This window comes from Epinephelus fuscoguttatus, linkage group LG15, assembly GCF_011397635.1.
Source record: "Epinephelus fuscoguttatus linkage group LG15, E.fuscoguttatus.final_Chr_v1".
Classification (NCBI taxonomy): domain Eukaryota; kingdom Metazoa; phylum Chordata; class Actinopteri; order Perciformes; family Serranidae; genus Epinephelus; species Epinephelus fuscoguttatus.
In genome coordinates, this window is record NC_064766.1 from 18,212,564 (window position 1) to 18,224,943 (window position 12,380).

The following is a 12,380-nucleotide window of genomic DNA, read 5'->3' on the forward strand; positions in this document are numbered from 1 at the left end:
CAAAAGTAATTTTTTAGCTTTAATGCAGCTTAATGCTATTTCAACTGATTAGAAATTTAAAAAGCTTGTAGGAGGAGCTGTGCATTTATATGGTTGCTAGCCTATAATTGAGACATTGCTGCCTTGAGAAAAAGTTTAGCAATGGTAAACTCTTCAAGGATGTTGTTCATTTATTTTCGTATTTAACTTAATTGGCATGCACAAAGTTGCTTCTTTTTTCCTCCTGAGCAGATTTACAGTGACCATGAGCTTTTCTTTCTCCCTTCCAAAAATGTAATATTTGCTTTACTAAATAAATAACATCCACTCCAACCCCGCGGATTATTTCACACAGTGTTTTAACCCATTCAAGTACCTCATCCTCGTCTCCAAAAGCTGCTTTCCAAAGCACGAGTCTCTGTCAAAAAAGGCATTCGCTACTCTTTTCATCGACAGTGTCATTTAATGAGAGGCACTTACAGTAGACTCTAACACAATTAGGTGTTTCATGACAACCTCGGTAAGAAAATTAATCTCTCAAATGAAATTGGTCTTGGTGCTCAGTATGTCACCCAGTGGGATGTGACTTCATTTCTATTCATTGACCCTCCATGAATTAAAGCTCATTTCCTGAACGTATCGCTTCTCATAGGCTCCCACAGCAGGATGCAGGCTTTGAACCGTACCAGCTCAGAAAACCTTCCCCTCTTTCCATTTGATTCAAGGATTAGATTTGATTACAGATTTGAGCTGGACAACCTCTGCGACAGCCGTGCAGTCCCCCCGCCCCCATGTCTTCTTGTTAAATTTACATAAAGCAGATGGGATTTTGGCTTGAGATTCTTCTGATTCTCCCATGTTTCATGAGCACAACAAGGATGGGTACAACACATTAGAAAAAAAAACAACAGCTGTAGTCATATAGGGATTCATTTGTTGACTGATATATTGCTACCAGCAACTGTTGCTTCAGTGAACAGGTCAACGATTGGCATCGATAGCTTTCAAAAAAATCCTTCAAAATGACATTCAGCTATTGTCATTGCCTTGTACTTATCTACAAACAATACACTGTTTCACTCAACACATCTTGTCTCAAATGTCATGTCACTACTTAATAAAATTACTACTGTTCAACAACAAGACAGAGACATGTTTTTCTTTTTCCCTTTGGTGGAAGTGTATTGTGTAAGTGTGTATGTAAACATAGTTTTGACAGCAGCTCTCAAATGAAGAGAACCACGTGCCACACAAGCAAAGAAATAATACAACCAAACTCTTTGCGCACTCATAGTCCACATCTAGGACAGGTCGGCAGCAATAGAAAACAAGTAATACATTTTTTTGTTTCGCGTAGTCATGAAAATATCTGTTTTATACAAAAATTAAATACAGTTACAGTATGTTACAACTTTTTTCCCCCCCGTACAGGTGAGCTCAAGCATGACTACAAAGCCTCTGAAGAAAGAAAAAAGAAGAAGGACTAGATTGGTATTTGTAGAGGGGCTTGATAATAATACATGTGCAGCATTTGGCAAAACAACAGACACCCTTCAGCAAAGTAAAATCACCAGAGTCACCAAAGCACAGGGAGGAGAGGGTGAAGGGAAAGGGGAAGAGTGAGGAAAGAAGAGAAGCAAGTAAGGAGGGAGGCAGTGAGGCAAGATGTTTTAAGATGTCCCCGTCCACATTATTATTTTTTAATAACTTCAGATGATACTTAGAAATCATGTGTCTAGTTTTGTACAGTTTGCTCTCAGAGTGTGGGTAGCTCTATCTGAGTCTCCAGTCTGCCTTTAACGAAGTATCAGCCAATGACATTATCACAAAGCAACTGCTTCAACCACTCTCTCTGTGACATTATAAGACAGCAGTGACTTCAACAAGCCTTTCATAAATCCATCTAGCATTCAGTATAACAGATCAGTGCACAACCTGTTGCACCTAGTAACACTGTCACCCACCACTGTGGCCTTGGATATACAAAAGAGTTGCTTATATTGTATGCTGAGCACATTGTCCACACATCCTTTGTCCTTTATGTCCTTAAGGTTGAGAGTTCAGTCTCAACATATGTGGTCTTAGGGTTTTGGTTGAGGGGTGGGAGGCCATTCAGGTCTCTCAGCAAAGGGAAACAATCAATAGCGGGAGCACTACAAGGGTAAGAGTGAGCTGGTGGCTGATGGGGGGATGATGGAAGGAGGCCCGTCCAGACAATTGGTCATCACACTCCCCGGGGCCCTGGCAGCGAACTCTCTCGCACAGGACGCCCGTGAAGCCGGGGGAACAATGGCACCGCTGATGGTGGTGGCAAGTGCCACCGTTCTGACAGCGCAGCATCGCGTTGTCACACACCCGAGCTGCGGAGACAAAGCAAAAAGGGCAGGGGGAGACAGGAAGGGGTGATTAATAGATCACTCAGTGATAGGGCGGCAGAGAACATCAACAGGCAAGTTCACAGGGCACAAGCTGCCTCTTCTTGTCCTGTCTGCATCGCTCTGTGTCCTTAGAGCACAACTGACACATTAGGGAGGGTGAAGCCAAGGACTTTTGTGGGGGAGTGCGCAGAGGAAGAGGAGACAGATAACCAGGGCACGTACTGTATGAATACTAGAATGCAGCCCACAGCCTGTGTCAACCCTCTCCATGAATGATTGTTCATGACAAAAGAACACAGACAGACATTTTCTGGGTTTATGGATATTTTTAGGAGCACCAAAGGGACTTTAGAGCAAATAATCCTGGCAAAACAAAAGAGCAAACAATCCATGGCAGTGATGAGGTGAAATTAATGATTAGTGAATCAAAGGATGCCAGAGTATTGTGAAACAGCCCCCCCTGTGCAGGACAGGAGATTAAATTTTGCTTCCCTCTGGCACGGTGACACTCAAAGAACAGAAAGAGGAGAAGGCATGGGGATGGATACCTGGCTCCACCTGCACCACCACTACCTTTTGATATGCAAATACGCATTTTCAGTAATTCACCAATTGCTCTTATTTTCCTCTCTGCACTTGACCTTACAACAAACAATATGGCCCTGTTAGAAGAAAATGATGTTACATCCAGGACTGCATTGTTCTAGTGGCCACCAAACATTGCTTTGTTTTGATAGAGATTGATTACAAATACATAAGCTCATATTCACATTTCCAGACAAAAACTCACGACTCAATTATCCCAGGAAGCCTCTCTGCTGGCAGAGGTGAAATCCTGGAAGAGGTAATATTTGCCGAGAGATTTCAGTGTAATTGGATATCTCTCCTTGCATAAATAGTAATCACATTTTTGGTTTTCGGTAATGTGGCTCATGCATCAGAATAAACTCAACAAATAATCATTGCTCCTGCCAAAACTGATTAAAAAGGCATTGGTATTGCATTTAATGTAATAATATTCCCATCCCCTTCAGACAGACACGGCTGCTGTTATGTGCTTCAAATGGAAATTCCACCTGTGGATAGAGGGTTTTATCATCAATAAGGGATTTTCAATAATTCGGTGATGAAGTGTTACAAATTACTCTTCTGGTGAACCTGCTTTCCTTCCTTGAAAACCCTGAGAGGTTTGGTGTGTCAGCCTCATTGTGCTTTTACCTATTTATAGAGAGACTGATAATGATAGCATTATAAGAGCAAATACAGCAGCTATTCTCGTCAGTCAAACTCCTTACTTAAAATGCAGCACTTCAAGGGGCTGCATTGCATGATAGATTTCTCCCTGTATGATTGTTGAACGCTGGTGCAAAATAATGAGTCTGGCAAGAAGCCACTGCTCCTCCATTCAAAGAGTGACAACAAAACCTGACATTTACAATTGATGATATAGATAGATTACAAATTTTCAACCATAAAAACCTTGAGCTGATGCTGAAAATATGGCATCATAATGTGTATATTTAGATGTGGCACAGAAAATAGACGGAACAGACCCTGATCTGCAAATCAAATCACGAATAAGCTGTTTGTGTACATTCAGGTCACTTTGAAGGGCAAATCAGTACCGAACAAGAAAAATGATAATTTTCATAATTGGAGGCAGTAGTGCAGCTTTGAAAGGGGCTTAATTGGAATTACTTTATTATTAATGTGTGTATTAGAGGCTGGCATGCCATGGCTTCCAGCCACGACCACCGACAGTTTCTGCACTGCAGGTTCTGCCCAACGTTTGTGTACACATTTTGGGATTGCATGGTGATTCAAATCAAGGATTTAATACTTAAAGGTCCAGTGTGTAGGATTTAGTGACATCTAGTGGTGAGGTTGCAGAACTGAAACTTCTCTTGTGTGGAGGAGAACTATGATGCCTGGTGCAAAAACATGAGCCAGTATTTGATTTGTCAGTTCTGGGCTACTGTAGAAAAAAACAAGTTGGAGCCCATGGAAGAGAACCCACAATGATTCTTAAGCCCTGTCTCCACCAAGCAGTACGGTACAATTCAGTTCAGCCTGGTATGCTTTTTTTGTTTCCACTGTGAAAACTCGTGGATAGTACCAATGGAACTGTTCCGTACGATCCTTATTTTTGTTTCCCCCTCTGTTGGGGTACCTAGCACACAGATCTGGTACTAAAAGGTGAAGCTGTGAACATTGCAGTCCATTGTCTGGCCAATAGCAGACAGTCACTCTGCTCAGGGCTGAGTTGTGGCTGGTTTTGAGGCTCATGTAACCTCTGTTTTACATATTTTCGGAGATTTGATTGTGACTTTCAGCTTTGGTTTCCTGGCCTTCAAATATTCTGTTTTGGTTCACCCTCACCGCTTGATAGTATTGTTTTCGGCAGCAGCAGGCAGCTGTTCTAAGCAACTAAAGCTTTAAAAACCCACTCTACACTACGTGGCCAGCATGCAGACAGAGAGTTAGCACCAAGCTAGCTCCTGAACAACAGTGGAGCATTTACCAGCTTAAGGGAAAACTTCACCCACAAAATGACCATTTGTAGATCAATTAGTTATGCCATGTTATCTTGAATTTATGAATAAAACTTTCTCGCATGCCTCATGAAAACGGCAAACATGTTGGGTTATAGATAGATCACAACATCTGTTCACAAACTCTCACACAGCTTGTGCAGTATAATCCAAGTCTCATTTATCCAGTCATTTGCTCAGTACTTCCCAAAAACACATGCATTTTTGCTTAAAAAAAAACCCCTTACTATTGGACTATGACTTTAAAGAGAGCATAGATGCATTTCACCTTCCGTTCACTTTTTAGCGGAAATGCATATGGCAATTTTGTAGATGAAGAATTCCTTTAAGAGACAGATATTTCCCTCAGGAGTTGGCAGAGATCAAAAACAGCTAAATGGAGACTGAATCTTAAATACATGTTGATTTGTGTTTGCAGGTCTGCAATACCATCTTAAAAGCGATAATATGTCGATGTTATGTTCACAGCTTGTTTCCACTAGTCTCAAGTGACTAAGTTATTGCAAGATTGATTATACTTTAATTGTAATGCTTATAATCAAGCCTAACTCTAACCCAAACCTGTCCCCACACACAATATAAGCTTAAACCCAGCTGATATGCATCTCAGGCCCTGACGGCCTCAGTCCAAGACTGACAGGACCAAGACTTCTTCTCAGTCCACTCATGCCCAACAAATGAACACCTTACAAGTGCAAAAGTGTCTGTACTTGAACTTTGCACGCGTGAAAATGGACTCCTGAATTACAGAGTGCTGCTGCCCTGTCCTCAGTGGGTTCAAACATTAATGGCCCTCTGGCTACACCCCAATCAGTGATGTCAAAGCAGCTTCCTCATTTTACAGCTAATGGAAAACACCTGCTCTGTGTTTTGGTAAAAATCACCATGGGATGAGCTGAGTCTCTATTGCCTAGTCTACGCATTAACTTTTTTTTTTTTCCTGTGGCCAAAGGATAATCTCTGTGTCCTCCAGCAAACCCTCAGGACCATTGTCTTTCTAAAAGCATCTGTAGCCCAATTAGTTGGCTGATAGCGAGGCTTAAGCCTGGGTTGTCTTTGTGGAGCCACAGGGCACTGCTGTCATGACAAAATACAGTCAAAATCAAAATAAGTCAATTATTCTGTGTCGCTCAGAAAAATATCTCACACAGTGAGAAATTAAAATAATAAAAAGTTGGTAAGTTGGTGTTTTCAGATACTATCTATTATAGATAAGATGAGCATGTCAGTGAAACTCTGTCTGCGTTAACTCAACACAGTGAGTCAGATTTGTCATTTTGGGCTATATTAAGGAAAGGAATTGTAATTATCTCCTATGAAAAGCCAAAAGTGTATGTGTGGAAAGAGAGAGAATGTTGAAAGGGGCTCCTCGGGAATTTAGTTTTGCACCTCTGTAGAATTTGGGGACTTACAAGAGAGAGATCTGAAAAAGAATCCTCAAAATTAAAGCAGCAGAGCCTGATATATCCTCACCTTTCTGGGCCGTCCACTTTAAAAACAATACTGTAACAATATGTACTGTATATCGTTTGAATAATCATTATAACTCAAGTATAACAACTATATACTATATATCAACTATAATGACAATGGCGGTGGCGAATGTTATCATCGAGATCACTCTCAGAGCGATTTGATGAACATAGTGTTGCACGGTATACCGGTACTAAAATAGTACCGCGGTACTAGAGTATTCGAAACGGTACTATACTGCATTTGGAAAATGCCGGTACTTTTTAATTCATTATTTTATTTAATTCATTTATGCACACAAACATCTTCCTTGTTCCTACTGGAGCACAGATTGCACAAGTGGTGTGTATGACAACACCTGTATCAACATTCGCAGCTGGTGCACGTGAAAAAAGACAAGAGAAAGTCTGCCTCGCAAAGGGAGACATCACGAGACAACACCAACTTGGTGAAACATTTGAGCAACCAAACCATGACGTCCGTACCGATGTACTTACCGAACCATGATTTTTTTTGGTACCGTTACACCCTTACTATTTATTGTTCTAAAGGTTTGTATCCAAAAGGACTTTTCCTTAGGAAAAGTACCGAAAAGTATCGAAATTCTTATTGGTATCGGTACCGAAACAAAGATTTTGGTATCGTGACAACACTGAACAGTAGAAACACTGACAGCCAATCAAAATCCATCCAAACTTATAGAGCGTCACATTCAACATGGCTCTGTGGAGATTCATCACTAAAATTCAAAAATATACACCCATCTTTCATAAAAGAATCAGTCTTAAAGGGATAGTGCACCCAAAAATGAAAATTCAGCCATTATCTACTCACCCATATGCGGAGGGAGGCTCAGGTGAAGTTTTAGAGTCCTCACAACACTTGCGGAGATCCAAGGGGAGAGGGGGTAGCAACACAACTCCACCTAATAGAGGCTTACAGCGCCCCAGATTAAAACGTCCAAGAACACATAATTGAAACCACAAAATATCTCCATAGCTTGTCCGTAGTGATCCAAGTGTCCTGAAGCCCCGACATAAAAAGTTGTTTGGAAAAACGCCATTTGAACTCTGTTTTTAGCCTCATTGTAGTCTGTAGCTCTAACTGCCTCTCTGTGCACCGTGCTCATGTGTGCTCGCTTGCGCGAGACCATGAGACATGGGCACTGCATTCATGTGTGTTCACGTGCTTTTGCTGGTCTTGTGCGCAAGCATGTCGGTGCTTCAGGACACTTGGATCACTACAGACAAGCAGAATGGAGATATTTTGTGGTTTCAATTATGTGTTTTTGGACATTTGAATCTGGGGCACCGTAAGCCTCCATTAGGTGGAGTTTTGTTGCTACCCCCTCTCCCCTGGGATCTCCGCAAGTGTTGTGAGGACTCTAAAACTTCACCTGAGCCTTCCTCGACATATGGGTGAGTAGATAATGGCTAAATTTTCATTTTTGGGTGCACTATCCCTTTAATAAAGAGAAGGACATCTGGGATGCAATGGGGCTCACCCTCTGGATCAGGCATAAGTGTTTTATTATTATTATTGAGGGAGCTGAGGAGATGATTATGAATAACCAATGGTTTTTGTGTCTCTGTGCAGCGTACAGCAGTAACAAGGTAAAAAATAGCCATTTTCCTAGGTTGCTGACACAGCCGGAGTGTGCAGCACGTGCTTGGTGCTTTACAGAATGTTATCATACATCAGTGTGGATGCTCACATCATTATTGTTATAGTTATCATTCTTGGTGAGGAGTACAGGTCAAGCCCCCAAAATGCTGGATCCCAAATTTCCCATAATGCAACACAGTAGGTTATTTCATTAGACAGTCCCTGTCTGGCAAGTCCCCATGTTTTTCAAACTGCATGCCACCTAGTGTGTAATACAGGCTTTCTGCTTAAAATTAGCGGTCTAAGACCAAGCCGAAATAACTGTTATGACATCATTAGGCTTTCCATGTACACACTGTGATGAATACAATGAACTTCCTGTGTAAATAATACTATACACATTATGCATTTTGAATGATTTCTGTATATAATTGTATCTTATATAAGGGAGTCAACAGTGTGACATCACTCACTCTTGGACTTGTGCTGGCAGCAAGTGAGAATAAAGCAATTTGAGTCTCGGCTAAGCACTAGTGTACTCTCTCTGAGACATATGTGCACCTCACACCTGCGTGAGAAGTGTGACATTTTAGCAGTATAACTGTTATGACAGAGCCACGCTTGGGCCTTGGTGTCGCACGAAGCAACACGGAGGAAATTCACCACAGCAACAGCACAAAGTGATAGATAGGAAGGTGAATTAGATTTCATATCACTGCTTGTGTGACTGGAATCATGATGCAATTGAAAGGTGAATGTGATTTTGTCTTGTCGTCCTGTATCACATTCTGTAGCCCACTGTTGATTGGATTATTTTGTCAGTTAGGACATGTTTCATCTGCTATGATACTAAAATATTGGATGTATTGGCTTTTTAGAGTGGTCTGTTTATGTCCCAAACATACTCAGGCAGTTCTCTAATCCTCTCATCTCAGAGAGCTTGATGTCCTCAGATACTCTGCGACGGAAGTCTCAGATACAGATCTGATCTGGATCTTATGTAGTAGAAATAAGTTCTATCGAATAGCCAACCTTTTTAAATGCTTCAGTTCATAGCAACAGATCTGATATTACATGAGTTTTGTTGCAGTCATGTGAAGCTTGAAACGAAGTTACAGTATTAAAGATCCCCTTTTTTATACAAGAAAATCCCCACAAAGAAAGTTGCACCTCCATTTAAGTACATGCAGGGGAAAAACACATTAGTTATAGATACTAGTTATTCATTTAATATTTTAAAAAAGCCTCTATAACTGTAGATTCACCAGTGCAATTAACTATAACTGGAGACAGTTTTCAGATACAGGATCAGCTAATTATATGCTCTGAGACAGAATAGTGTTGCTTCAATTACATTGGATCAATATCTTTTGCCATGGTGTCAGGGTAAGTTGAAACCCACATTCAGCCATGCCTCCTGTTATCATATTAACACGAAGGCTTCATCATTAGTCATGACTCGAGGCTCTGAGGTTCAATATAAGGTGTCAGCTGCGTAGTAGCACTTGACAGTGGCAGGAATACAACACTGCTTCTGAAGACAGAAGGGGCCTGATTTAACTTTCACTCAAGCAAAAGTCCCGTGTCAGTAAATGCTTGTCAAGTCAGAATTAGAGGATTAGAGTGTTACATTAAAGGAGGAGTTAAAAAAGGGAAATATATCCTCACACTCGTGGCTGCTAAATGTGAAGCTGAAGACTGCAGCCTGTTAGTTTAGCTTACTTTAGCAAAAAGAGTGGAAGCAGGCTAATTTGGCTTTGATGAAAAAAGCTACCAGCAACAACAAAGCTCATGAATTAACAGTTACCTGGTGAAAGTACTTCTTGGGAAACAGCAGCCGGATCATTAATGTATTAAGAGTGCCAGATACAATGTTGTCGGCAGGGCCTTGTTCATTCCTGTGAAAGTGATACATGAAGCCAAAAACGCTCAACTCCTGTGTATTAAGTCATCCACGTGATCAGCACTGCTTTGACACCACTGGGCCCATAGAACACGCATACCAGAGTCCTCTGCTTGACCGAGCTGGCTATTTCAAGTTCAGCATGCCACAAACTTGACTGGGATAAAATTATTTCATTGCACAGACTTTCAGTGAATACAAACAGAGCAGCCGCGCACATCCAAAAAATGAAAAAGGTGCTGGACTAAATGAATAAAACTGAAAAGACAAAGAAAAGTCCGCACACTTCAGCTCCCTTGCACAGACTTTCCAAATGCCACTAGACCAAATGGATCATGTTCTGATAGTAAAACAAGTCATTTCACAGGGTTTGCGGTGCTCGGAAAAATGTACCCACTGATTTACAGAGGGTTCTTTCATGATGTATTATAGGAGAAAGTCTTTTTGGGGCGTGATGTAATCACATGTGACGGACTTGGTGGAAGTTGTAATTCAACTTTTGGCCACTAGGAAAATTGGCTTTGGGGCCCAGTGTTCCTTAAAAAGAAGTTGTAACATGTGAAAGGATGCAGTGTGTTAATAGTGAGGTTTAGAAGTGCTTCTACGCATTTTTTCAGGCTAACTGTTTCCACAGGCCTCCATGTTTTATGCTAAGCTAAGCCAGGCAGGAAATCAAATTCACATATTTCCCAAAATATGAAACTACTGGCTGTTCCTTTAAAGTATTGCTCCTTCTTAAGATCATTTAAAAACACTTTCAGAATATCCATTATTGAATTCCACACTGGTTCACTGTGAATGCGTCATGTTCACACAACAGACAACATATATAATTATTACTTTTCTTTTTCATTTTTACAAAAATCACTGATTCTAAAAAGATGTTGTCAAAAAGGTGCAGCAAAAGCATTTGCCATCAGTTTTTTTTTTCAAATTGAGATCTAATTAAATTGGAATTTATACTTTGAGGGGTTTTTTTATATCTAGAATACTGATGACAGGTGGCGTTGACATTTTGTTGGTTTTAAGCTGTGTTACTAAAATCCAACGTCTTCTAAATGCATCATGCCAGCAGCATGTTGAACAAAACCCAACATCAGCAAAATGTCATAATGTTAACCTTCACACAACGTGAAAAATTCGCCACGGCGTTGCTCCACTGTTGTCGGGAATGTGAATTGAAACACATCCAACATGCTAATGCACATTCAACAGCATCACCCAGGTGTGCCCATCACTGGGTTGATAAATGTTAGGGTGTTTCTGAATTTTAAAATAAAGCCAAGGTGGAGCTAACTGAATCACTCCTCCCTCATATCATAAGAAATGCTCTCCAGTCTTATAGCCTGTTGTGACCTGTTGCCTTTACAGAAAGTGTTTGTTTAGTGTTCATACAGTGTAATACACAAGTGTTTGAAATGTTTCTTATTTTTTCAAATGAAAATAGTTCACCAAGGTTGCCAGTGGACAAAATGTTACCTCAGTCCTCTGCGAGGGGATTTCATCTGTCTGTGACGCTGGCACTACTGTCTGTTCAAAATAAAAGCGAACAAATTATTCCTTATGCATTTGAGGTTGTTTTTTTTCTGCTTTACCAAACTCGCACTGAACCGTGACTTTTGTGTACTGTTACTACCCAAATACCTATTATCACAAATGCTAAATATCTTCTTTATGTTTATTTCAGAGACACTTCTGTTGCAGTATAAAATGTCACCTCTCCACTAAAAACAAGTCACCTCTTTTTGCACTTTAGGATTTTTCTTATGAAAACACCTACTGTCATGGGACATTTAAAACTGCTACAGTAAGTGCAGAAAATTCAGTACACCGACTTGTAAAAGCTTTTCATGACATTGTTAAAGGTTAGACTGACAGTATTTTCTGACACTTAATATGGAAGCGATGCAGATTACACAGGGAAGCAGATTTGTTTGTTATCCACTCCATTGCAGTAACTGGCTTCTGTTCACCTCTGACACTGGTGTATCTGGTTCCCAGCTTTGTGAGTCCAGGGAAGAGAAGAAAACACCCTCTCTTGATCGTGAAAATCCTGAAAGTCCTTTTTTATTTTTATTTTTTTCTTCTGGCTGTGAGAGCAGTGGTGCAGATGCAACTTAACACTCACTACACAGGATATCTGGGCCCGAGGATTAGCTGGAGATAGCTGGAGATCAATCTACATAAACCCCCCTGGAGCCTCTTCTCTCCTTCCCTCTCCTTCTCCTCTTTCCTTTTTTTTCTTTGTGAACATGGCAGAAAGGGTGCACCCCCAGAGAGCGTTCTGCGTAATTAAAAAGAGGGCATGATCAAAGGGGTTAGGAGGCTGTGGACTCGGTGATCATGAGGCATGTGGTCCATTCCCTGCAGTGTTCTCACAACAAAAGGTCTGCCTTGTACGGACCAGCGTGTGTTTGTGTGCATGCAGGATGAAAGCATCTGGGCTTTGGGAAAACAACCGACTACAAACTGCTATTTGCATATTCTACA

The 12,380-nt window shown here is 40.9% G+C and overlaps 1 protein-coding gene across 4 annotated transcripts in view; it reads right to left on the minus strand.

Annotated features, from left to right (window-relative positions):
* Positions 1–541: 541 nt before the first annotated feature.
* Positions 542–12,380, minus strand: part of LOC125901995 (netrin-G1-like) — an 86,419-nt gene continuing 74,580 nt past the window's right edge. For all 4 annotated transcript variants that reach the window (XM_049598066.1, XM_049598067.1, XM_049598065.1 and 1 more), the window contains one exon: positions 542–2,339. In XM_049598066.1, the coding sequence (XP_049454023.1) occupies positions 2,101–2,339 (239 nt within the window). In that variant the 3' untranslated portion in view covers positions 542–2,100. The remainder of the gene's footprint in view (positions 2,340–12,380) is intronic.